Below are 27,389 nucleotides of genomic sequence, written 5' to 3'. Positions count from 1 at the left end.
CCATGTCCGGTTATGCTCTTGGTACAAAACTCATGCAGTTATATCACAATTGCTACTACCTTTCCCATCCACTGCTGAAATCCAGTTGGATACAAGCATCCCACCATAGGGATACCCGATGTGGCACACAGAGTGGTACTAACTGAGTGAAGTTAAAAGATTTGTTCAAGCTCTGAATGAGCTGGTGCCCACGCTGGTATTAGAAAGCAGGACTGCCAGCAGACACCTGACCTCCACCGCCTTGGGGACATACTGCCTTAGAGGGAAGAAGCAGCAGCAAAATACAAAGGCCTGAACCAGTGCTTGCTTAAGTCAGCAAATCTGAGGGATTTTCAAACAAAGGCCACTTGAAAGTGACAGCTGATAGCACACAAAGGCATGGAAAGGCCCAGAGAACTGGAATCCCCCGAAGGCTTTGGAAACAAATAACAAACCTTTTTCATCAGCATGTAAATGTGGGTCTGAGCAGCATCTAAAACATAACGATGAGGGTGCTTGAGGCCTTTGACCGTGATGCCCATTGTTGTGCCATCAATGTTAATCCAGCGTCTTGCTCCTGGAGCCAGGAAGAGCCTGCAAGGAGGAGGAATCAACAGTGCCATTAACAGCGGGAGAATTCCTGGAGATTCCTCTGTCTATGCATGAAAGGAAAAGTTCCTTCAGCTCCCCACTACAATTTGCTGTCCTGATCTTGGGCAGTCAACCTCCTCTTCAACAGTACGACATGCAGTCACTTCCTCTTGCACTGTTAACACACAATATAAACCAAATTTTAGCCCACTGGAAGCAAAAAGGGTCTCTCCACTTTCCTCGTGGCAGCCCCAAGATCTTTGCTATTCCACACCTCTATTTAAATTACATGCTAAGACCTACATGTAATAGTGGAGAACAGAGAGGAAAAGCAACTATATAACAAAACAATACTGATGCTTTCATCTTCAAAAGCTGCTTTCCTACGTGGGGACATAGGACAGCCACATTTGATGACAACTTACAAAGAAAAGTCTCAGGAATAAATCATTTGGAGAATGGCAACGTGTGGAAGAAGGTGATGGGACTCATGTACAAAGAGCTTAAGAATGTAAAATTATCACACTCACTTGTAAATTTCTTCTGCTTTTTCTTTGACCTTGGATTGGTCTCCATATTTGAGATCCTCGCAGGCTTCCCAGAAACTCAGATTCTCTCCTGCATAACAATGACGCAGTCAGCAGAGTGTGAGACTGAGGAAAACGCAACCCCATTTATTAACTCCGAAACTGAATTTGTTTGACTCAATACGCGTTGACCCCCATTCAGTCCCTCCAATTCTTACAGCCACCTTGAAAATCCCCTTGGGACTGAAGGAGGAAAACAGCTTTCCTCTGCTCACCGACACCTGTAAGAGCGTGTGAATCCAGCCAGTTCCAGCTTGCCTGGGAGCGGTCCCCCCGCACAGGGAGCGCCCTGGGCTGTGCTTTGTGTCCTGTGCCACTAGATGGTATCGCATGCACTGGCTGCACAGCCATTGCCTCCAAAGTCACTTCTACTGCCTTTACTTTGTGACTTTGTCATTGTCTCAGCTCACGGCACCTACTGCAAAGGCATGGATTTCCACCACTGCTCTGTCTCAGCTGTGCAGCGTCCTGCTGTGTGGCCTAGGCAGGGACAAAGACAGAGACACAGCAGACCCACCGCTGAACTCCTTCTTCAGGAAGAGCTGGAAGTTCTGCCGACCTTTCGGGTCCTGTATCAGCTCACTGAAATTGAAGGCCCATCGCTCCACACGCATTCTGGTGGGGATTTCCACTCTGCACAGGTTGAAAACAAACAGCACTGCCAGTTTCATGTGGCCCATCTAATTGGCAGATTAATTAAAACCAAAGTGCCCTTTGCTGGAATGCCAAGAGACTTCTTAGCACTCTTTGTTTTCCAGAATGCTGTAATGAGCTCCTAAAGTCAGCCCACTAAGTAAGCCATAATTAAACAACTTGGTACACAGTGGGATGAGGATTTATCTCGGATTTATACTGCTCTCACAATGACAGCCCACCTTTGCCAGAGGTTTGACTCAGTCTCATTCTGGAGAAGGCGCTGGTTGTCGCCCAAAGCTTTGTTTCTCATAAAGGCATTCTGTGAAGGTATCCTTTGGGGATGTCCAATGGGATATTATCAGTCTAAGAGGATTGCTGGCCTCAAATGAGAACCAGTAATATGTTGTATGCTTCAAGCCCAGAGATGCCACTGTATAATTAGCAAATACTATCTGAATGGAAAACCAAGGGAGACCTCAGAGAAGAGATGGACCGCCAGTATATGCCTTCAACCCAAACTCCCTCCTAAGAAAGCAGCCTGAGGTGTGTGCAAAGACCAAGGGCCAGTAGTTGAACCCTGAATTGCTACACCATTGGTAGCACCTAATTTAGCAAGGTTAATGCTAAACCAAGTGCTATACCTGAGCATAACTGGTCATATCCCATTCCTGTGCCAGTAAAAGTGGACTTCACTCATCCAAGGGGAGGATTAGGCCCATTCAGCAGGGGCTGAGTGCATACTCGCTTCATCAGTTTAGGAATTTCTGTAATGTTAAGGAAGGCTCCATTTGAAGAAGATAATGCTGGAAGTTCAGCACGGAGTATTCCCAAGAGACAGTTTCTTTAGCGTGGCCAAGCTACGTCAGAAAGGGAACGCTTCCCTGCTCATGATCAGAGACCAGATATCATGACGAAATCAATGGTTCCCTTTTCTGATTTCTATCAGCATAAAGGTCAGTGTAAACCACAAGCTGGCAAGAGAATACAAATACATACAGTTTTGCATTGAGATCCCAGAACTCAGGGTCATCTGTTATCCAGGGGTTGCTGGGGAGACATCCAGACAGGATAGGATCATTGGAGAGGAACTGCTCAGAGTACTTCACAAGCCTGCAAGTAAATCCAACAAAATCAAAATACTAATTTGCAGGCAGAATTGTAGCCAGCCCCATTGCAACCAAATAAATGGTTGCACAGACTACAGATATCTTCAGAGGTGCAGCCCTATCAGCACGGGGATCTGGAATGTGGCCCGCGCCTTACTAGAAAAATTGATTCATTAGCTCAGTTAATCTTTTCCATTTCCCAAACAGTAATCTCCTGGTCGTCTTTCAAAGCAGTGATTTTGCCAGCTCAAGTGTTGGGAGATACAAGACTCTCTTCCATCACCTCCTTTTGCCTCTTCATTTCAAGGAAGTGGGACTAAGCCCCCAAATGGCTTCTGTCTCCTGATCAAAGGCCTGATCCTGCGCCGTGCTGTGCCACACATTACAGAGAGGAAAGTGCCAGAGAAGAGGAAAGCAAGCGCTGCATTCGCTCAGGGTGGGTTCTCCGCAGCCTTCCCATGGGGTGTGGGAGAGCCCAGGGAGCTCCGGGAGAGGCGAGGGAGTGCTGAGGGCACCTCCTGGCTTCTCCTTTCCTCCGCTCACCTACCGCACGGCTCATTCCTCTGCAAATGACTCTGAGGGCTTGGCACAAAGCAAAAATGTCTCTATCCTAGCAGGAACCAGACAAACACTTCTCCTACCTTCTAAGTTGGCCAGACTTGTAATTACAACCGATTTCACTAATGTCCTGGAATTTTAGCTTTCTCCTCCCTTTTTCATTCTTGAAAAAATCATCTGGTTTCTGCGTTTAAAATTCCTTCCAGGCCAAACTGCTTTCATGTGCTCAAAGCTGGGAGTGCACTGTCCAAGGACCCGTTGCTAACAGGCAGCTTGGCACAGATCCTGCAATTATACAATGCTACTGCACAAAGCATTCCACAGGTTTGGCACAGAAGTGCTCGATCCTATCTTCTCACTGGAAATGCCAAGGCATTCAGCACCTGCATAATTCACTCCAATCCATATATTCTAATCAAGCTACAAATCTAAACCTGTCAACTCAGGTAACATTGCTCTGTCCTTTTAACGATTAGTGCTTTGCAGCTCCTCCTAAATCAATGCAATGCTCTGATACATGCACACTATTTAGTTGCTGCTCATATCTTCATCAATAATAATTTGATTTGGACCCAATCCTGCAGCTGAGATGGAGATCCAAATTTCCTGAGGATTTTTTGATCTAGGTGATAGGCGTTATCCCATCAGAAAACTAGAACTAATGAGTGAAAAGCTCCATTGCCAAACAGTTAAGCACCACAAAATTCCTGGAAGGCAGCCAAGTGTCCCCAGCTCCAGCTCACAGTTTGGAAAATTGAGGCAGGAGAGTTTCAAGTGACCTGGGAGTCAGTAACAGATGAAATGAGCAGAACTGCTGCTGCCTTGCAAGTTGTGGTTCTCAGAAGACAGCACTGCTTCCCAGACTCTTCCTCCCATTTCATTCATCCATGACTGTCTTCTCCCAGGGAACAGGCCTGAGCACCTTGTTTATCTTAGATTCGATATGAATCTCTGGGTGGCAATGACTATGTAAAACAGACTGGTGGTATGGACTGCACCTCCAGGCAACTGGCCAGCACATAAGGTTCCAGGTAAGAAATGCCTGTGGCAAACACACTAATGGCTATTGCTAGGACTGGGAGCTTTGCACGTAATTGGCTTCATCAAGAATCTGATCAGGAAACACTCCCACTGAGAAGAGGAATTGCTAATTAATTGCTTGGACATTCATGGAGAGGTGTGTGTTCCTGCATAACACACAATAACCAGAGACTTCCCCAGCTCTGCTGCCTTCTGGTGAGCATCACCATACGAGCAAGAACACTCACTGGGGCTGAATCCAGCCCAGCAGGCTGGGGACCAGGGGCAGGAGGGTCAGTCTTGTCTCCGCTGGTTACTCATCCCGCACAGGAACAGGCACAGGACAGACACACCACTCCATCCTTGCAAGGCAGCCTCCACGCAGCTGCTTTTCCAGACTGCAGAGCTGTGCTGGGTCCCAAGTGCCATGATCCAGCCCTGATCAGTCTGAACATCTCTTGATTTCAGAGAGAATCTCAACCAAGAGGCTGGCACTGCTCTGCAGACATTCATAGCAAAGCTCTCCTTAGCTCCAAGGGAGCCTCTTCATCATGACTGGGACTGATCCCTCCTCTGCCTTGTGCCTCCTGGCCCAGGCAACACACAGCCCAGACAGCACAAACAACACTGCGTGTGGCCACCACATCGATTCCCCTGACTGAGTCACCAGCTACCAGAACAGAGAGCTTCATCATCTCATTAGGAGATAAGTGCTGAAGACTAATTAATGTGTGGACAGAAGGAAATCAGGACTTACCCTCCGAGAGAGACAGAAGATTTCACTCTGGACTTCATGATGGCCTGCTGATAGTACATGATCTGAAAGGGATCAGACATGTCCATGGTTAGGAGCATGGAGATGTGGAGACAAGGCCGTCTCTATCTGAACCTCAAACATGCCCTCTCCCAGGTAGTGAGGCTAATTACAACAGGGACTGCTTCTTCCCTAATGATTGGATGTCCAAGGAATTAGAGAATCCCTAAACTGTCTTAGTAAAATGGCTGTTTTCACTGAGCTTATTGCAAATGTCAGAAGAGCATTTTGCAATGTGCAAGTAATTAAAAAGCACTGCCCGTGCTATATAAAAATTGGATAATAGCTACCATTCTAGGCACCTACAAACGCTCTGGATGATTTAGCATGTAATTATCATTGATCCTTAGCTGTCTCTACACTGGCGCCACTGGATGTATCTCCTATGATTTCCCCACCACTAATTTTGATCTATTGGATTTCAGCCCTGGTGTCTGTCCTTGCTTGAGCCTTCCCGTCACTGGGAGAGCTGCTGGCTGCCTGCAGTGGGAGGTACAGAGGCAGAAAATGTCCTGAAAGCACATTGACCAAAAGCTCCATGGGGCACAGACTCTGCCAGCCAAACCCAGGTGTTTTTAAAACTGCTCATCCCCTGGAAAGGGCACTTTGAGCCCCCATGCAACACTGATGCAAGCAATACATACAGGATGAACCCCTAGAAGTGAGGGAAGGACCACTTACCTCTCTCCTATAAACGTCCATGGTTTTTTTCTGTAAAATAAAGAAACAAAACCCATTAAATTGGGGTGGGTGCTTTCACTTGCCTTTTTGAGACATGAAAACACCGTTGCAGGGCTGCCGTTGTGCAGTGCTCTCCAATTAATTCTCATTACAATTAAAATCAAACACAGCAGCTCAGCTAATCAGGGTATCATCAAAGCTAAGAGCATCCACACACCGTAAATCGTTCCATTAGCTGTATTTACTGTTTAGCATCGCTTCTTCCATCACAGGCTGCCTGTATGCCTTCAATTAAGGGGTTATTCTAATGGAGCTAAAATAGATTCGTTTACGAGACACAGATTAGATCATTCAATATTAGCTAAAGGAGACAGGAACCAACACATTGCAAAATATAAACACCACAATTAAAAGCCTCAGCAGCAGTATCTGCTGTGCAAAGGGTGCTTACGTTGTGATTTGAATAACTCAGACTATGTTACATGTCATCCACAAATGAGCAAGCAATTGAAGGCAAGAAATTAACTGCAGGGTGTTTATTCACACAGCTTCCTTTGAAGCACAGTTACTTTGTGTGAAATAAACTTGAGGAGGGAGAAGGAAAGACAGGCTAAGTCAGGGATGCTCCCAGCAAGCCTTTAAAGTCTTATGCAGTGTTTCAGTTCTTCACCTCCCGTTTGAGCCAACAAGATCTGCATGCCAGAATTATTCTATCAAACTAACCCTGTGGCAGACATGGGTCTGCAGAGTGTCTTGGTGAAGTGCAGTTTGTGAGCGATGAGGGATGAAGCATCTAGTATCAAATGCCACAGCAGCCTGCTTCTCCCATCTTCTCACCAGAGAACCTGCACCCTGAGCTGCCCGTATTTTGGGAAAGGCAAGACGCCCTCCCAGGGCTGCTCTGTGAGGGGACCATTGTGGGGATACTGGTGCAGATCTGCTTTTGCATTTTAACCATCTTCACTAGTTCTGCTCAGGCGGGAGAAACTATTCTCTATATGGAAGAAATATAGGTACATTTTGCTAAAACTTGGTTTTGGGAGGGCACACTCACCATTTCAGCAGCAGGAGCCAGATATGCAGCAGATCAGCCAATCTGTACAGCACTACCAGGAAGCCAGCCCATCTGATCCTAACACAAACCTAGCCTGGCGAGTGTAGTACTAACAGAAATCCTCACTGTGGCATTGCAAGGGGAGGAAGCTTTTTCTGCTGGAAATACCATGACCAGCTCTGAACGACTGCAGCGCACATAATCTCAGCAGGGACAAACAGGAAAGCAAACAGTAGCTGCACCAGCAGTGATGCTCTGCTGGCTACACACAAGGAACTGCGTGCAAGGGGGTAAGGGCTGCCACATCAAGGGGGAGAACAGGCTCTTGGACAACAGGATCATTGGTGACAGGGCGGTACAGCCTCCATTGCTGATTCAAAGGCTCCTGGGACATCTTATAAATGATGGAGAACACATGGACTAAGGAACAGCTTTTCACCCTTCTCTGCTCTTAGCTGCACCCCTGATGCCAGGCCAGCTCCCATGTAGACACCATTTCTTCCCCCATTTCTACAGTGTCATTGTTTCAGATAGACTGTAGAAATGGAAGGGGAAAAAAAAAAAAAATCACCTGCTTGCGCAGAGAAATTCACTGCATTTACTGTCCTAGAAGTGTCCTCTTTAGAGCGCTTTGTTTCTGTTTCAGGCCAGCTATTTCCTGCACAATAGGAGTTCACTATCTCCTTGGGGAACCAAGAAACAAACCAGGCCCCATCAGATTTACAAGTGCCAGCTGAACTGTTCCATTTGATGGAACTTAAGTGTGGCTAGGACATTTACTTCAGGAAAATCAACACGTTAAAATCATTAGATGGTTTTAAAAGGCCCCTCATTTCTTCCTCTGTTTTGTCAAGTGGGTGCCTCGGACAGGCCTGGCGCAGTGGGGCAAGGAGAGGTGGGTGCTGGCATAGTGGCCTGAAGGCAGCTCACGTGGTAGTAAAGTTGTGTTATCTTCTACAGGGGTCTTAGAGGCAGGCAGCACACCACACACACACGAGACAAACAGCTGGTGGGAAAGAGAAAAAGAACACAGTAAGTTAAATGTTATATAGAGCAAGAAAGGCATGAATTAAAATGCCATCACAACAGAAAAATTAGATGTGGGTGAGTAAAAATCAAAGCTAATGCCATGTCTGCAAACAAGGAAAGATTTTTTTTTTTTTTTAAAGCGTATCCTACACCAAGGACCCCCTCCTGCCACAGCCTGAGCGTGTAGGTCAGCCCTCTGGACAGCTGGGCCTGGGAAAAGCAGGGGGGCTTTGGGGGGTGCTCCAGGGTGGGGAGGGATTTGCCAAGGCTTGCACAGAAAAGGGGGCTACGGCATGAGAAGGGCTGAGCATCACTGAGTAAGTGGCACACACTGAACTGGAGCAGAATCAAAGAGGAGCCCAGTGCTGAACACCCTGTTGAGGGCTGCAGGTGCTGGCTGTGCTCAGCCCTTTCCAGTTCTCAAATCCACAGTAACTGGGAAGAATCTCAGCTATTTCACCCCAGAGCTGGACATCATTTCACTTCCCTTTCTCCTACAGTGCTCCCATGACCGGTTTCCAGCTTCATTGCTGGTACAAGGGACCCTGAATACTCTCCATGTCCTATTGAGCGCTGCCAATTGTCCCCACCATCCCACCTATCCTTACCCCCTGCCGCTGACAGCAGCAATGCCAAAGTGCCCTGTACCACCCGCCCACCCTCCCTCATTTGGAAGGAAATAATATTTGGAACAAAAGAGTCATTTCTTATAATGAGATTAATTTTGTAATGCCCTTAACGAGTGACTTATTGCAATTACCGTGGATAAGCTCCCCAGCCCTGCAGGCTTCAAATCAAAATGGCAATTAGTGAAAGACCTCGGTCTGTCTCAGGCGAGTGCGGCGTGCTGTTAAATATCCTCCTCCCCGAGACACACAGCAGCACTTGGACACCCTGCACAGCCTCGTCACACCCCGCTGCCACCAGCTCAGCGCTCCCCATGCACGCAGGCAGCGGCTGCAAAGCTCAGCTGGGAGCCAGCCAGGAGCTGCTCAAGAGCCCTGTGTCTGGAGCCGATCCACATGGCTGAAGCCACGAGCTCCTACAAGAGCTGGGACATCTGCTAATTTCCAACTAACCATTTGCATGGACCTCCTCTGCTCTCAGTGTGGGTCTTCCCGACCACATTGTGGAGATAATGGTCATTGTGTTTTTGCCTGTCTGGCCACCATTCAGTGTTTACAGAGGTCATAAACAGCTGGACAACAGCTTTTGTGTGTGTGCCCAGATGGAGCTTGGAGTGAAGGACAAGTAAGGCCACTCTTACCCAGAGCTTGTTTTGGGCCAGGGCACTGCAAATCACGCTCGCACTCTGCCCTGAATGCTGCAGTGCTCTCTGTCCGTGGGCACAGCTCAGCAAACTGTGAGGACGACCACAGGGATCCTGCACAGAGCACCAGCCGCCGAGCACAGGGCAGTGCCAGCACAGCTCAGCCTCCCTCCAGAGCTCACTTTCTTGCAACCAGAGCAAAAACGTGTGGGCATGGCCTCTCTGACACTGCAATGGCAAACAGCACTCCGGCATGCACACAGCTCTCTTTCTGCACACATGAACACCTCTTCTCGGGCGCAGATGTGAGCCTTTCCCTACACGCAGCCAGCTGGGAGCCCTGCACACCAGAGGCAAATTCTAAGTACAGCGTAAGATCATCTCAACATGCATCTCCACTGTGCTGATGCTTCCAGCCCAACATCTGGAAATCAGATTTGTAACAGTACATATGCCCAGTTCCGTTCAAATTGCTGGTTTTCCCCTATCTTGTTTATTTGCTTCTGAGACTGTTGTTTCAAAAGATGTGACGGATGCAGCAGAAGTTATGCATTTATCAGGCAGCCAAACTGACAGAGACTTATGAAATGAAAGGCCAGCAATGACTACGATGATCTGTGGCTGATTTGCCGCATACAACAAGCCAGGGCATTTCATTCAGCAGTCCCTGAATTCAGTGCAGTGATTTTTGGCTAGGCTAGAGCACCTTTCAGAAAGACTCTCAGAAGAAGGCAAAGCTGAGTGTGTACCTGCAGGCGAGTCAGCGGGGTCTGGCAGTTGCCTGGTAACTCACTGAGCAGTGAGGCTCGATCATGAGCCTGAGACCTGGGTAACAAAAGGCTAAAGCATCCCTTAATTAGCTGTTCAACGGATGGCTGCTTCTGCCTTACTCCTCCTGCCCAACTACAACTCCTAACTCATTATAACCGTGAGGGATGCCCATGGGTCAGTAATAAAAGTCCCCTTCAAAGGAGTGCAAGCACTTGTTTATCCCCAGAGGACTCTATCAATTAGGGAGGGAGCGGCCCACCAAAGGGTCTGAGGCAAGTGAGAGAGATGTTCATGCCAGTACCAGCTTCAAAGAAGTCATTCTGATGTCAGAAATTAATTATCACTGGGAATATTTTCTTTCTCAGCTGTCAAGATAAAAGACAACTAATTGGCCAACAAAGTGAAGCTAGATTGAGCGGGAACAGAGACACAAATCAAATAAATGGGCACTGGATTCATGCACTCATTTTCTGCTCTCATCGTTTCACCTATGTCAGAGCCAGAGGCTGGGCCCACAGAAAACATCAATAGAACTCTGCACTGCCTTCAGCAGGCGTAAGATACGGCCAACAAAGCACAGCCCGTCTCAGCATTTACCAGCAGAGCTTGGGCCATCCTTTCTGCTCACCAAAGGCTGTTGAGCCACAGGTGTTTGTGAAAGCAGCCTGCAGAAATAAAAAAAAAAAAAAAGCTGCTAGTCCAAAGGTGGCTCTATGTGGGCTTTTGGCTGTCTTGTGTATTGTCAAGTGCTCTTTCAAAAGCAAAAAGAGGAGCAAGAAGAACCTTCCCTCTTCAGCTCAGCCTCCAGAGAGGAGGCACAGCTCAGAGACCAGCTTAAACGAGAAAGGCAGTGAAGTCACCCCAAAGCTGGTGTCCTTTGGCTCGTGCCCTCCTCGGAGTCTCTGCTGATGGGGGCAACTGATGACCTCTCTTATGTCCAGGGTGGGAACTGAACAGAGATCCCTCAGCTCACTTCCTCTGTGCTACCAAGCAGCTGGCAGATGGCTATGGGCTTTCAGACCGTTTGCAAACCTAAAATCTCCTTCCATGTCAGCTGTAAAACTGTGGGCGAGAAGTTGGCTTACTCCTCTTTTCTATCCCTCTCCCTTTCCATCACTCCTTGTCTCTTAAAAGGCTTTCAGCAGCTGCTACTTACAGCAAGAAAAAATAAAATACACCCCGACCCTACATTTTGCTCATTTTCAGTCTCTATAGCAACACAACACAGTTGGCCAAAGCAATTATCCTGCCTCTGGCTGTTGAGATGTTTAAAGGCTGTTACAAAAATGAGAAGTTGTGGGAATACAGTGAGTGTGATCACAGTAACATTTGCATTTAATTGCTGAGAGACGCTTTGACTTTACTTCCAAATGAACACCGTTAAGTGCACAAAAGAGGATCACTTAAAAGGACTGATGGAGAAAGAGAAGAGCAGCTTCAGCTCCTCATCCACTCACTGCATTTGTCTTATTGTGGACTCTGAACCGGTCCCACCCAGTTACAGCCTCCACAGTCTCAGTTCATTAATTCTGTTTCTTTATGATCTAGCTATACAATATGTATTTTTAGGCAACACTTTGTGTCTTCTATCCACCACACCAACTGCTCTATCTTCTTGCCATACATTACCCTTTTGGAGGCATTCTGTCATTTTATTTTAAACCTGGATCTTTCCTCTGATCCTTTACACTCCACAACCCCACACAGTTCATTCAGCACAAATAAAAAGGCAGCAACGAGCATCGGGAGATAGAGGATTCCTTAATTCAGTTTCACCAGCAAAGAAAACACGTCCTGTAGCTAAGCACTCACACTAACTGGTGTGGCAAGAAAGCTGACAAAGCATTTTCAAGCCAAAAGAAGCTGCCAAAGCCTATTTTGAGGGCCCCACCCCCAGGACAATGAGATGGCTTCAACCTCTGGCCCGTTTGGCTGTCACAACTGAGCTGACTCACTCAGCCTGTGGTGCCCAAAAATGACAATCCCAGGGACACTGTCTGGGTCCTCCCAAACAAATTCAGTAGGTGTGAGAAAAAAACCGTCTCACCTGGTTTACCTTATTTTCATTGGGATCTGTTACGCGGTCTAATCCATACTCTAGGACGTCTAGCATGCCGGGCTGTTATGAACAAGAAACATCAATAGCTTTGTAACTCATCTGTTTTAAAGTCTGTGGTTCACACAAATGTATGAGGAGACCCCCGAGCCCCGAAGGGCTCCACTGCCAGCAGCTCCCGGCCAGCAGTGCCCTGGGGCAGCTCTGCCCCCCAAATCTGGGAATGCTCCCCTCCGAGCAAGGGTGCTGCAGCCGGACCTCCCTCCCTTGCACCTTTGAGAGCAACCAAGGAGAAAGGTGCAGATTCAGGGCAGGCCTGGGCTCACCCCTGACAAGAAGCGACAGGGTGCAGAGCCTGGAGGCCGTGCCCACAGCTGTGCCCTTAGCGTACGGGAGTTTGTCCCAGGTGGCTGCATAGAGGGCACCACCAAAGCACTAAAGCCACACGCTGTCATCGTCTACTTACAGGAGTTCGGTTCACAAGCCAGTAGGCTCTCTCCTGGCAGTCCAGGGCGTACCTGTCCGCCTTCTTCCGCTCCTTCCCTGCCCTGCAAAGCCAAGAACAGGATTTGACTCTACCAGAGGAATTCATGAATTTTGCTCTCCTAAAACCAGTGGGATGAGAAAGGGGGCACACCTCCAGTCTCCCCTGCCCCATGGGTCCCAGCCTGACTGCGCGGTGCTCTGATGCAGCCTCTTGACCACATCTTACCCCCAGCTAATTCTGGACTGCAGATCATGCTCTTCACATGGCCACACATGACTAGCTTTTGAGAAATCATCGTCTTCCTGAGCTCAGCTGGGAGCAGACACATCCTCTTTTGATTAGACAGACAGCCCTTTGGTAGTTTTACGCTAACAACTCACTACTTGCGGTCAGTCCTGCTGCCTCATGTTTATCCATCTCCAATGTCCCCAGGCAGTATCTGAGGACTGCCACGCAGAGATCCATCCTGGACACATCTCGTCCCCATCTTGCAGTAAAAGGGGGCATTTCTCACAGAAATGATTTGGAAATGGTACCAAGCAGTGTTCCCAGGCACTAAAACCCAAATCACCTCTACTATTAAACAGAAGAGGCGCTAGCATGGTTTGGGCTTGGACCAACTAATTCTTTCCCAGACAACTCCTGGGCACAATTTGGGACTTAGCATGGGCAGGGGAGCATTCCCAAAAGGCTGTTTGCATGTGGCCACCCTGCTGTGGTTAACAGGGTGGATGCGGGCTGTTCTGCACCAGTCTGCCCCAGCATCATCAAACAGCCTCAGACATGTTTAATCTACTAGTTCAGACACAGTCTTGGTATCTAACTTTAAAACTGCATTTGGCATCTCTTAGCCCAAGTCTGACCTCAATTTACAAGAACAACAGTCTCGTGTTTAATGAGACAGTTATCTGATGAGCTGTATTCCGACGGCTTGGCTACCATCCCAGTGAAGACAGAAACGCTGCTGAACAGCAGAGGCAGTGCCTGCCATGCTGGGAGGTAAAAAAGGTAAAAGGAATCCACAGAAGTAGGAAAGATTCTATCTCCAAAGGAGTAATCCCATCTCACATTCACTAATTTTCCTGGGAATTCGAAGGGTTCAGCTCCTAAAATCAAGTCATTTTGGCTGGGTGCCTAAGTATGCACTTCAGAGTTTTCTCCAGAAGTCCCTGCTGGGAACATTTACTGCTTCTTGATTCAGGCCACTCAGTTCAGCTGTGAGCCATATGCAAGCAATAATTGAACTAGACCAATAACAGGTCCTAAGTCCAGTGGCCTGATCCACAAATGCTCATGGACAACCCTGAGCTAAAAGAAGCTGTCTCGAGTGAGGGCTTGCACGCTGCAGCATCAGACCCTGGCGTCTTCAGGGAGTCACATCAGGTGCAAAATCTAAACCTCCCCTTGCACACTTACGCATGTGCAAAAACCATTTGCAAAGAGGCATGCGCGTGTGCTGGCAGGAAAGGCACCCACCCCCGCCTGTGCTCTCACAAACCACACCGATTCCACATCTTTGGCGGACAAATGCCAGGCGGGGAGAGAAACGCAGGTGCAGCGGGTGAGGGCGAGGATTTGCAAGCGGGTGGCCAGTCATTTGAAAACGTCTGAAATCCTTCACTCATGAAGTGCGAAGTGAACAAAGTTTACTTGTTAAATGGAGGAACCCCAAGCTGAGAGGAAAGGCAGGTTTGTTTCACAATCTTGAGGGGCACTCACAAGTTATTTTAAAGCTGCAGTTTATGTTTTTAAACTGTAATTTAACTGTGCACCAAGACAGTGAAGCTCTGCCTCCTCATACCCTCCCCGATGATGCAAACAAGGGAATGCAAGTCAACTCACTTATACTGCTCTTTGGCCTGCATAATAACAAAATCCCACTTGTAGTTTATTTTTTGATTGAGCATGTTGTAATGTTCCTGGAATAAAAATAAAAAAGCAGTTAGTGTGAAAATTCTGGACAAGGTGCTCCCATGCTAGGGTTTTCTTGACTCTCCATAGCTCAACTAGGCCAGGCTAGCAACTGAGCTGAGAAATCTGGGTCGTTCTGAACGTAATTACATGAATTGCAACAGTTCGAAAATACCACTGCAAGGAGAGCAATTACCCCCACTAAAATTATCATTGACTTCAGAGTATTTTCCTGTACTGATCACTTTTTCACTTCCAAAATTTTGGCTTTTGACACTGCTGGAGTAACACCTCATGCAATTGAAGAGGTGATTTTTTGCCATGCTCCATTCATTAGCAACAGAGGGCTAAAGCTGTAGCAAACGAGGGGCTTGCAACGGAACAAGTACAACATCTCCTTACCTTTTCATACTCTTCTAAAATCCCTTTCCTCTTAATGTTCTTCTTTGCTAGGTAAATTGCTGTGAAGGGAGAAGCAAATAAGCAGTCAGTTATACTTAGACCAGCAAACCCAAGAATAATTAAAAATTTACCCACATGACCAACACAGGAATCTTTGTCTGTTACAACATCTTCCCAGGCATGAGCTCCAAGCTCAAAAAAGCTCACTGAAAAATGAACTTGGTGCTTTCACTTTGTCGCTGATGCTTCGTGAGCCAGTGCCCAGGCTGGAGGCAGCCACGCAGGACGGGCGGTGCGTGCCTTCTGCCAGCAGTCACTCCTCCTTTGGGAACTCAGCCAGGGTTTCACGGGTCAAACAATACTGGACCAAATCTTTAAGATGTTGAGGTTCTTCAGAGTTTGACCTCCAAGTTTTCCGAACACGGGCCAATGTTTTGCTCCAAGTTCTAGTAAAAACATTCCAATCTAAAATGGGCTTTTTTATTTCCCCAGAACATCTACAGCATAATGTAGATAAAAGCCACAGAGGACAATCTTGGTATAAACAAATCAGTCTGTGAACTGCACAGCCCACAGGAGCAAACCAAGCTGATTAGCCCAAGTTTCATGACCAGCCCTATAATAAAAAGCATTATAAGGGCAACAAAAGATTGATATGGAAAGAACCATCAGGAGATATTGGAAGCCACTGTGCATTATATAAAGAAAGAACCCTTTCCGAATGCAGGGCTTGATCCAAACCTACAGGAAGACAGTCTTGGGCTCAGATCCAGCAATACACTTAACTACTCAGGGAAATCTAACCTTGTGTTTAAAGTCTTCCCTACCCAGCAGAGTCTTTCAGATGTGTTCCAGTCTGATGGATCTTAGTGGAATGTAAGAGAAGCTTAAGCACTTTCTCTCATCAAGGCCACCAGAAGGTGATCGCAGCCAGTGTTCCCTCAATTCAGAATTACTGAGAATTATTCACAAAATAGTATGAAAGAAAATGCAAGGGCTGGTCATCACATGTGGACACACAGCACAAAAAGATGAACAGCAAACACGGTGCAGGACTGCATGCACAAACACATGGGCTTGCACTACGCCTCAAACACGTACAATGCTATCACTTACCATAGTCTGTGTCATCAGCAGGCCAGCTCTGCGCGGGCCAGAAATAAGGGGTCTGCAGAAAAACAAGCCTTTCCTTAGTGCACAATAGCCTTGAACTCATGCCAAGAGGTGCGCAGCACCACCCACGCTGGAGGGAGAGGAAAGTTCTCCTCTGCTATACTCAGAGCCTCAGCTCCTTAGCTGCCTGTCAGCTTGCACGGTGGTGTGGGCCAGCTACAGCAGGAGAATCAAGGTCAGCAGACTGCCAATGTCAAATCCACTCCTGCTCTGCAATTGGTTAATATGGCCAACCTCTCACTGCTGCCTGAGCATTCAGACTGAGATGCTGGAGCCTGATATGGCACCATGTGGGAACCAGACTCCTCATTTAAAGTACCAACAAGGGTACCCCAATTTCCCATCGTAGTGGAAACAGACCAACCATGAACCTTGATAACATCCCGTTATTACTGTGCTTTTTGTATATTCATTATTCAGTCTCCCCAAATCATTCTATTCTCAACCAGCAATTCCATTTGCTACTTTAAGACCTGGAAGGGAACACACATTTGGAAGAAAGCACAGCTATTTTAAAGTTGAACAAGTACGCTAATTTAATTGAAGGAAGTATCACAGTTTCCCTGTAAACTGTAATCTGACACACGGAACGGGGCGGGAGGGGGGAACTGGCCTGAGGCTTCTCTGTGGATCCCTTCCTCCTTCCTCCTGCACACTGAACGACTAGCACGGCTACACAGCATGGCCTCATGTCTACAGCCCCTGTGGAACCGTCATAGCTGCCTGTTTTTAAAACTAGAGCTGAACTCCCTCTCAATGACTTTAGAGAGGATGCAACTCACTTGAAACCTGTACAGGCTGCCGTCTGTCTTAAGGGTGAGATTCTTTGGCTCCTGAAGAGGGTAGATGTATCCATATTTGACAAACAGGTCCCCCAGGTGGAGTGCCTCTGAAAATGGAGAAGGCAGATGTTTTGATTGCACACAAACACTGCACTGGAATTTAAAAGTGAGCTGCTACTCAGGAGAAAAGAATTCATCTAAGAGGTTTTGTCTCTGGAGACCTTAAATTTTTACAACTCAAAGCTGAAAAAGCCTCAATTTTTACATTCCTACCCACCTTCCTCAGTGATCTGCAAGCGTTGGAGAATCCACTGCAATATATCATTACCTGTAAAGCAAAGAAAATGTCAGGTGCTTGAAATCGGGAGTGTGCCAATATCCATGGGCAAAAACAAGACCTCTCCAGTCCTCATCCCTCACTGTGCTCTGGATCCCACCAAGTTCACAGACCCCTTCTTGCAAACATGCTTTCAAATGCACCACGCAAGAGAAGCAGAGATAAAATGCGCTGCCAGTCTCTCACTGGCCATGCTGTCATTCAGGCTTTCTCCTCACCAAGCAGGCATCAGTCCCTGGGAGAGGGAGCCCGAGGCAGGCCGTGACCTCAGGGTGGCACAGCGTGAGTGTGCAGAAGCACACATGGCCTTGAGCAACACTTAAACCCTCATCATTGGCTTAGAGAGGACTTAAGCAATGCAACAGCTTCCATGCCCAGCGAAGGTGAAGTGCCCCTTGTTTTGCACCATCTTGTCTCGAAAGATTCACCGCAAAGTATCTCCAGATTCAGAGAGCACCGTCCTGTCTCAGTTTTAGTAAGAGACCAGTGACTGGTCCTCTTGAGTCCTTTAAGAGACATGACTTTCAGTGCAGAAGGGATATCCGAGTCTCAGATCCAAGTTGTAGTGGTAACAGAACATATCAAAGGGAAACAAGATTTCTGCATTCACAAACACTTCATCTCTCCCAGTTCTTTTGCTGGAGTGTGACCAGTCATACCCATAGTCAGCATAAACCTCCAGCAGTTTTAGTTTTATGTTCTGGGGGCAAATTTCATGAACCTCCTTCCATTTAAACAGGGCAAAAATGCACTCATTCCCTGATCAATTATTGGTCTTTTCCTCCAAACATCTCGTAGGATTTCAGATTGAGGTGTTGACCTTTCTTGACATTGCAGTGATGACTTAACTTTCTAATAGGGGCTCAGAGCTCTTATCCTACTGCCTGCTTCCTGAAATAGATGAAATTAAAGGATTATCTCATCGCTCATTTCTAGACAGCTCTCTCTGTAAGCATTTTCCCCCAAAGGTGCACGTTTAACATGGAGGTTTATTTGCCTTTTCTGTTGTGAGCCATCTTACTGACACTGGATTTAGCTAGTTAGCTTCCTGCACGTGAAGAGCCAAGCTCTCTTCAGTGGATCTGTGTCCACTGCTCTAACGTCTTCACTATTCCCTCACTAAACATGAATCAGTCTCTTTTGCAACACTCAGAAGCCCATCAGTATATATGCAACTTGCGCAGCACTAAAAATATCATCGTTTAGAGAGTGATGACCACCACGCAAGGAGACTGGAACTCACTTGCCTATCAGAAGTTGACTAGAATTTATGACTTATGCAAGAGGGAACTTGTAGCAATTCTGGTTAAGGAACCAGAATAAAGCAGACAGCACACAAAGAGGATGAGTGTCAACAGGCATCTTCCCTCCACATCATCTAGCCATGGACTTTTAGGAAGTGGTATTTTACATTGGTCAGACATCAAGAGAAGTACTTGTTCCTCCTGCACTTAATCTTGGTGGAGCATCATCTTCAGTACAGGGGAATCTTTTCTGCAGCGCTGCCTTAACTACTCACTAACAGCTAGGGGAGGCAAGGCCAGCTCCTTTGTAGATGCAAAGCACTCCACCAAATTCAGCTGCCTAATAGCTATGTAAGCCAGGATATAGTTTGCACTGTAATGCACGGAGGGTGCCGCTGAGAACAAGCCTCAGATGTTGTGCAAGTTCTCCTTACCCTTTCACTGACTGACTGTACCCATGGGCAAGTGACTTCATCTCAGTGCCTCTGCTTCCTCATTTTAAAAAAACAATTGGGGCAAACAACACACAAGGCCTAGCGGGCTTTGCAAATACAGTGGGGAAAAATGAATCTATTTGGCTAAGTTGTCTCCTGAGTTGCCTGGAGCAAGCTTACTGGTTTCAGTGCGAGTTTTTGTTCTGAATTTTGAAGTGCTGCAGAAAGACCAAAGGAGGAGGAGGAAACTTTGGTACAGTATGTGTGAATATTGTGGAGCATCCCTCACAAGAGCTTTTGTGGAGGCTTGGAGAACAGGGAAGCAGAAGTACTGATAGTACCCTGTGAAAGGAGCTAGCAGGTGCAAAGGAGACTGCGATAAGAGCTGCCTGTAATGCTATACGTGACACAGCACAGCTCCCCGTCTGTTTCTTATTCAGCCTGCTTAAAGGAGGAAAAGCTATCATTTAGAGGCAGAGAAGTGGGTTGAATATTTTGTTCTTTTCCTGCATACTGAAGAAAAATTATTATTAGCAGAAAACATTAAAAGGGAGACTAATTGTTTATTGCTCATTTCTGAAGTACCATCTTTCAGTCTGACTCCAGGCTGCCTATTTTAATTGGATTTTAATATTTATCTTTATTTGTGATCCAGCCTCACTGGGAATATGACAGGTCTGGAGGCTGAAGCACCTACTCACCTCTATGCTAAGAGAAAGCAAGGTCACTTGAGTTAAACTCACATGAGACAGCTAAAAGTATGTGATTATCAATCTTTGTGTCTCTGATTCAAGGAGCTAGGAGTGAAATGAGACACGAGTGAGAATGAGATAAAGGTATATCTCAAAGGATGTACAGCAAATATTTATTGGGAACACAGGCTCCAGTACGCAGCCAGGCAGTGGTAACCCTGGGGTGGCCATGGGATCCACACAGAGCTCTTCTTTGATGAACTTCCTTGGCCTGGCCCCTTCCCCCGGCAAAGCTCTTACCTGCCACAGCATGTGGGATGTTTGTGATCATCACCCTCTGTGTCTGCATCTTGATGCCCGTGTCTGGATTCTGCATCTCTATCATAAGCGCTTCGATCTGCAAAGCATGGTGAAGATGGGATGTATTACAGGAGTGGACAGGAGGGAGCGCCAGGACCACCCAGAGGGGTGTGCAGTGGCGTGCCACAGGAATGGATGCAAGGGCCACAGTCCTCTCCGAACCTCCCCTTGCCGTTAGAGACGCCACCTCCAAACCATGTCAGCTCTCACACTGACTCACAGTGTCACTCCCTCCTACAGAAGACATACGCACAGCCAGGGTTAGCAGATGAGGGACAGGATGTAAGCACTCCATGAGAGCTGAGCTAAAAAAAAAAAAAAATTAAAGAAAAATCTCTGCTACCCATAAATGTTCTTCTCTGGCTCCGTGGGCTATTTGCTGGGGCAATAAGAAAGAAAAAAGGGGAGGAAATAAAATCTGTTCTTCTATTGCACAAATACCCCAGCTGTGCACAGACTTGTAGATATTGCACCACGCACCAAGAAATAAGCAATATTTCAGCTGGAGACCAAACAGCAAAGGTTCTGTTTCTGGTCTGTAGATAATAACCAGACAGGACTTTAGAAAAGCAACAGGAAAAGCACACCGCTTTGCTCTGGGGCAGAGCACGAAGCTCAAACCCAGGGGAGATGAGAACGGCCCGTCCTTTGAGAAAGCACAGCCACCACCCAAGCCAAAGCTTTGAAAAGCTGGCCAAGGACCAATTACAGCGGGGACCAGAATTTACATGTGGGAAAACAGACTGCAAACACAGAAACAGAGCCCAGCTCGTAGGAAGGAGGTGTACAAGGGACTCTCCAGCCATTCCTGTGGACGGCTGCACCCACCCACCCGGGGTCTTAGCCCTGTCTGTGGGCAGCAAAGCTCAGTCCCTCCGGGGACGAGGCAGAGACACACCATCTGGAGCAACTCACTCTCCTATCTGGCAGCATCTCCCGCCTTTGATTCCTGAGGGATGCTGATGACTCGTTTTTAATAGATCATGTTACGGAGGATGAGTCTCATCCTCAGGGCCAGACTTCTTTTATTTCTGGTTCCCAATTATCTTTTATTTTTTTAAAAGATTAAGATTTTCAAAGGTATCTTCCTCCTCTTATATTCGACTTCCTACTAGCACCATCCCAAAAGCACAAGAGCCTCCTGCTTGCACTTGGGATCCTCTGCTCAGACGGGTGGAGTTGGGGCATGCTCCTCATCTCCTCGTTTTAGATTATCTGAGTGCCGTGAGAGCATTGGCTTTGTGAAAGATGCTCTTCTTTTTGTCTTCTGCTTCCAGAGATATTAAATCAAAACCGGTCCAAAAGGACCAATTTGGTCTCTCTGCACATTCGTTTTAGGCAAGGCTGCAGCTTTTTAACTAGGATTAGAGGATTTAACGAGTGTGACTTGATGACACTCACGCATAATGAAGGGTATTGTCTTCACAGGCACCACAGTGACTTTGGTCCTAAGTCTTGCCAAGTTCAGTGAGGATTTAAGCCTGTAGTGACAGGATGCACTCTGGGCTTGACAGTAAAAATGGATTTTCAACTGTTTTTAAAGCCAGTGTCAAATTAATACTAAAACAGAGAATCCTGGTAAAATTTCACACAAATATTTGTATAAATACTTATACAAAATATTTTAAAGTAGCAAAAACAGACCCAAAGAGATGGAATATGAAGACTTTTTTAGACCTTTTAACTGAATCCCCAATTCTGGCCTCAGCAAGTTCAAGGCTGGGCATGGAGAGATGCCCGTGTAGCTGTGTGAGATGAGGCGAGGCAGGATGGTCCAGCAGGCAGGGCACTAATTTAGGAAACTCAGATTCAGTTCCCTCTAAGCAAACTCGGGTATCTTGGGGAAGTCACTTACTCTCTCCGTAACTGCATGTCCGCTCCGCAGACAGCACTTCTTCAGCACACAGGGATACTGGGGGTAAACATAGCACCACTCATCACCACCGTACCGCAGTGCCGTGACCACTGGGCAGGTCCCACCAGGCTCAAGCAGGACTCGTTCCCTGCAAGCAGTACAGCATACCCTGCCCCAGCACAGGGCTGCTGTTCGCTCCCCGCTGGGCTCCAGAGACGGGTCTTTACCAGCCAAGAGCGAGGAATTGGCTCAGAAACCCACAGAGCCTCCCAGCACAGCATGTTCCTTTTCTTCAACCAGCAAAGAGCTCCCAACTCTTGTCGCGTTCATACCCTGCCGGGCTCCCTCTCATCATTGGAGAAATAATATATATTAAAAAGAAACAAGTAAGATGAGCCAGGGAGCTGCTGTTGGGGGGTGCTCGCTGCTCTGGCTGCAACCCATGCACTTTGCTGATCAAAACTCAGCCTGTCTCTTCCTCTTCTCCTAAGGGAACATTGCTAATTACGGGTTGCTGGCGGTTAGGAGTTGCTATCAGCACCAGCCTGCCGGCGAGAGGCCAGGAGGGCTGGTTAAAATACAGTGCAAACATTTGCTTGCTTTGCTAAGGGCTCTAGCACATTTTGTCACGCTTTCAGCCAGGGAAGCGCTGTCTGGTTTGAATTTTGCAGAGCCAGAAGCCACTTCCTGACACTGGCTGATGGGTGGAGACGCACACAGAGGTAAACATCAGCAGGAGGACTGCTAAAGGAGCCAAGCTCTGGGGTGAGCTCACCTCAAGCACAGAGCCACCACGAGGCACGAGCCCCTCTGAGGTCTCCCTTCAGCTCAATCAGAATCTCTGCACGGAGGTGACCTCACCCCAAAAGCCACAGAGGAGACAACAGGAAAACTGTCTGCCCCTCATCTGATTGGAAGAAGTCACCGGGTTCACTGAGTGTGAAGCAAAACTCGAATCGCAAATGATAAGAAAAAGCATCACTGCGTTTCAGGAGCACATGGGAAGCCCTGGGGAGGGTGAGGGTCCTCTCTGCAAATGATCAGCAATTGATGGGGTTCCCATGGTTCTGGAGAAGGAGGATGGATCCAGAATGGATGCTCTCCCATGGGAGGGAGCAGTGGGAGCAGATGACCACTGATGGATTGCTTGGGTGAGTTACCCAGGCGCGTCTCCCATCCTTGTTTCTCTGAGCTTTACCCTCTGGGCACCCACCAGCTCCCCAGGGTCGGGGCACCCGCACTGCAGAAGCATCAGGCTCCAGGTGCTGAGACTCTGACATGTGACAGCAAAACACTTCCAAGGTGAGGAGTTCAGCTCCTCTTAGCATCAACCCAGACAGAGGCATCTCTGCTTCAGATGTAAGAAAGACAAATTTTCCCAGCAGGCTCCAGCTCACAGCCCAGTGCCCACTTCTCGTGCTATAATTAAACATCTGCTGCCTTCTCCATCGTGAGTATTTGTCCAGTTCTAGCCCCTCGCACTGCCTGGTACTGTTTGCAAAGATCATCCCTCCCTGCTCTGATTTCCAAGGTAGCAACACAGTCCTTCATCACAACTCTGGTCTCAGAAGGCTAATTCAATTGTTTTCTAGGTCTACAACTGACAATCCTGCTTTGCACATTCATGGATGATCGGAAAAAAGAAGAAATGAAAAAAAAAAAATTGTTAACCACCTAAAACTTCCTGCTTTTTCTTAATTAAAGCTGAAAGGAGGAGGCCTGTTACCAACCAGTGCACAGCAACCCCACACCCAAAGGAAGTAAATCTGTGAATGGGAGGGTAGGGCTGTTAGCTGGCTCTTTCCACGTGCTCCCTCTTCCCTCACTGTGCTGCCATCACTCTGGCCAAGCCTCCTACTTAAACCCACACAGCAACAAAACCAAACTGAAACACAGTCCTGCCTGGCCAAGCACACCGCCTCTCACCAGGGCTGCTCGGAGCATGTCATGCTCGATGTGATGCTCTGCAGAAATGCGTAGCACCAGCATCTCCCCACCTGGGACAAGGAAAGGGAGGATAGGATGAGGGTGAGCTTGGCCTAAGGCTCAGCTTCAGCCATGTCCAGGGCCTCACTTAAACAGAGAGCAGGAGTCCGATAGATAGCTCCTTCCAGCAAAAACACAATTCAGATGCTCACACACCTTGAGAAATGCCCAGGCAGATGAGGGCCAGCAGCTGCTGGAGAGTCTGAGCCCAGAGAATCAAAGCCAGGCTGGAGAAGCCCCCAGCCATGCTGCAGACCCCGGGCCGGTCCCTCCCCGGTTGCAGTGCTGCCTTGGGAGGAGCCATCGGGGACCAAAGTAAGGAGGAGGCAGAGGAAAAAGGCGAGCGGCATCCATCAGCCCTACCCATGAGGTATGAGTCATGATGCAGCTCATGTAGCACAGCAAGGAAAAATACATAGCCCAGCAGCCGCTGGAGAGCACAGACCTGCCCAGCGCTGCCTCCTGCTTTGCCAGCTGATGCCCAACAGAGGCCAGATCCTGGCTGCTGGGGCAGGCACAGGCACCAAGAGCTTGGGCTGATTCAAGCTCTCCCAGCATCTGGCCAAGCTCATCCAGCCAAAATGCATTTCAGAGGCTTCCTTCCTGTCCCGACAGACTTTTGTGCCAATATTCTTCCTACCAAGACAGTTTAGGAGGGGAAAAAAAATAGAATAAAACAACCTAAGCATTAGTCATGAGTATTTCATGGACTAGCAGGCGTTGCAGGGCCTTGAAGGGGGCTCTCTGATTCCCCCATGGTTCAGCCATGAAGACCAAGCTCTATATCCAGCCCGAGTTGTACAGAGCACCCTCATAGCAAGTACACAGCACTGCCCACTGCCCCCAAAGCAACCCCCTTTCCTCTTCCCCTGTCTGATGGCAGGATTGCTGCGGTCACAAGCTGCCTGCTGGAAAACCAGCGCATGGAGATGCATCACAGCTGCAAAGGAGCAACAGGACCAGCAGCCTGACAGCACAGCAGGAATCCCTGCGTGCAGCTGGAGCAAACCCATGGTTACAGCCAGCTGGTGGCAAAGCTTGAGCACAGGCTTAAGCAATTAAGAAAGCTTCTCTCTAGGATTTTAGCTCCTCAGGGATCTAAGCCTGCAAGGTGCTCGCTGTACTGAGCATCCTCAGCTCCCACCACAGGCAACCAGTAAAGGTGCTTGGTATTTCAGGGGAGCTCTGAGGACACAGCTGTCTGCATACAGACCACACTGCCATGTAACAACTGAGGCTCCATACACGGCTTTCCCGAGGTCTGGAAAAAACAGAGAAGGAATGAAAGCAGAGATGAGAGCCAAAGCCTTTATCTGGGAGCGTCTTTTCCTAGTGCTAACAGGTCTTAGACTTGCAAAGCACTGTAACTACTCAAACCCTCTCGCTGCTCACTGTGTGAGTGGCGCATGCTCTGTAACAGCAGTTCGCTGTATTTTAACAGATCTTCCCACCTGAGGAACTCAGAGCACTTTGCAAAGACTGCTACACTCCTACAGAGCAGCTAAAGCACAGCTGCTGGAGGTTGTTTTCTCAAAGCACACAGCTTCTCCTCTGCACCCCCGCACGCAACTCCATGGAGTATTACTCAGTGCAGAATTTGGCCCAGAGTATTTCCTTTGGCAGGGCTCCCCAGCCAAATGTACCTTGAAAGACACAGCACCAAAAAAAATATCTTCTTTACTTCCTCTAGCATAAAAGGTACAGTGCTTGTATTGCCAGGCTCATACCTTAGCACTGAATAGCCCCAAATTTCCCCCCTTTTCCGCCCAGAATCCTCCTTAGGTCGTGGGCACTGCAGGAGAGCTAACTACAACTCGAACAGCAACTGGCTGGCTCTACTTGTCACTGGAAATTCAGTTAATTCCACTCAACAGGATAAGCCACAGGCAGGAGAGGTGGGTGGGAGAAAAGCTAGCTTAACACTCTGCTTTTTAAAATCTGCAGATACCAGTTATACTAAAACTGGCTACACTTTTGAATGAATGCTACAGAAAAAAAACCACCGAATGCTTTACAAAATTACGCATCACATCCAAAAGCGTAGGCGTACATCTTCCCACTCTTTCAACTGTTTCTGGTCACAAATACGCTCGTTTCTGAAAAAGTGGAAAGAGGCAGAGAGCAGACAGTTGGTCATGATACGTCCTCTGAAAGCAGACATTAGCTGGAAGCACTGGGAACACACACACTGGACCGACTGTAGCCCAGAGCTGAACTGAGTGGCCTGGTGCCGCAGATGATGGGTTTTCCCCTGGGAAATGACACAGTTTTGAGGGTCTTTGGGGAAAAAGATGGGAGAGGGAGAAAATGTGTCAGGAGAATAATTCAGCTGAAGCTAAGCTACAAAAATAAACAAAGTTACAGTTTTATTTCCTCCGTGACTTCAGCACACGCTGCCCCTCAACCCCCCCAGCCTGAACCCCGGAGGCCCGCTGGGATCCACGGAGCTCAGCAACAGGTCATAGTCCCAAATCCCCGGGGATGGGGCTGTCACCCCTCAGACCCCACACACCCAGAGGGGCCCCGGGGAGCCATAGCCGGGCAGGATGCTACGAACACGGGTCCCCCCCCCGCCCGGAGCACCGGTCAGCGCCGCCCCGGGCACCGCATCGCATCGCCCCGCCCGGAAGCGGCCCCGACGTGCCCGCCGGTGCTGATACCCATAACGGTGCGGCTGTTCCCCGGCGCTGCTCAGCCCTCACCTTTTTCAGGAAGGCCATCCGCGGCCGGTGGCGCTGCCCCTGGTCGAGCCGTGTGACGGTCATGGCGCCGGGCCGGGCCGGGCCGGGCCGGGCAGCGCGGCGGGCGCAGCGGGCTGGCGGAGCGGCGGCCCCGGCCGGGCGCACCTGGCTGCGGCCACCCGCCACCGCCCCCTCTCCCTGCCGGGGGCGGTGCCAGCGCTGCGCGCCGCAGCCAATCAGCACCCGCCGCCCCGTGCTTATTTACATGAAGGCGTGGGGTGGTGCCGCTGCCGCCTCGGGGCGCTAGTGGGAGCCGGCCGGGGCCGGGCCGGGGCCGGGGCCGGGGCCGGGGCCGGGGCCGGGGCCTCGGCCTCGGCCTCGGCCTCGGCCTCGGCCTCGGCCTCGGCCTCGGCCTCGGCCTCCCATCCTTCTGGAAGGTGCTGGGTGCCTGTAGCTGCCCGTGTGAGCCGAGCTTGGTAGTCACACTGGAAACGGGCCTTACAAAAGGAGGGTGTTTGTGCAGAGCGGGTGGTGTTAGGGAGGGAGAGGCAGGAGCTGGCAAAGCCTCTGCTCACCACTCGTTCCTCTCGAGAGGGGAGAATCTTTTCCCCAAAGCATTCCTAGTGTGGGCCCGGGGTAAAACAAGGGCGCCTAAAACCAAGCGGTTGTGGCTGAGCGTCGTGCATGTGCAAGGGGTAAGCAGTGCTGCAGGCATCTGCTCCTTTGAATGCCACCAGGCTTGGTCAGCTCAGCTCAGCTGCGGATGCAGGAGCCAGCCGGGTGGTTTTTGGGGGGTTGGTGGCTTTGCCATGTGGGGAAACTGTGACTAACAGTGACCAGAGGAAGATGACAGGGTTACAGAGTGCTTCCTCACCAGGGAGCTGTCGCGTGCC

General features: G+C 48.7%; 1 protein-coding gene across 3 annotated transcripts in view; it reads right to left on the bottom strand.

The window, feature by feature from the left end:
• Positions 1–26,589, bottom strand: part of RGS9 (regulator of G protein signaling 9) — a 35,828-nt gene extending 9,239 nt beyond the window's left edge. For 2 of the 3 annotated variants that reach the window (XM_050908340.1, XM_050908341.1), the window contains exons 1-15: positions 26,518–26,589; positions 19,915–20,011; positions 17,185–17,235; positions 16,908–17,014; positions 16,069–16,120; positions 14,953–15,011; positions 14,482–14,558; positions 12,619–12,700; positions 12,153–12,215; positions 5,973–6,002; positions 5,235–5,296; positions 2,790–2,903; positions 1,675–1,790; positions 1,101–1,188; positions 435–573 (exon numbers count right to left, since the gene is read on the bottom strand). In XM_050908340.1, the coding sequence (XP_050764297.1) occupies positions 435–573; positions 1,101–1,188; positions 1,675–1,790; positions 2,790–2,903; positions 5,235–5,296; positions 5,973–6,002; positions 12,153–12,215; positions 12,619–12,700; positions 14,482–14,558; positions 14,953–15,011; positions 16,069–16,120; positions 16,908–17,014; positions 17,185–17,235; positions 19,915–20,011; positions 26,518–26,580 (1,200 nt within the window). In that variant the 5' untranslated portion in view covers positions 26,581–26,589. Of the gene's footprint in view, positions 1–434; positions 574–1,100; positions 1,189–1,674; positions 1,791–2,789; positions 2,904–5,234; positions 5,297–5,972; positions 6,003–12,143; positions 12,216–12,618; positions 12,701–14,481; positions 14,559–14,952; positions 15,012–16,068; positions 16,121–16,907; positions 17,015–17,184; positions 17,236–19,914; positions 20,012–26,517 lie in introns of all 3 variants that reach the window. The other variant, XM_050908339.1, reaches the window with a different exon arrangement.
• Between the last annotated feature and the right edge of the window lie 800 nt (positions 26,590–27,389).

This window comes from Gymnogyps californianus, chromosome 19 (genome assembly GCF_018139145.2).
Source record: "Gymnogyps californianus isolate 813 chromosome 19, ASM1813914v2, whole genome shotgun sequence".
NCBI lineage: Eukaryota > Metazoa > Chordata > Aves > Accipitriformes > Cathartidae > Gymnogyps > Gymnogyps californianus.
This window is presented reverse-complemented; position numbering and strand designations above follow the sequence as displayed.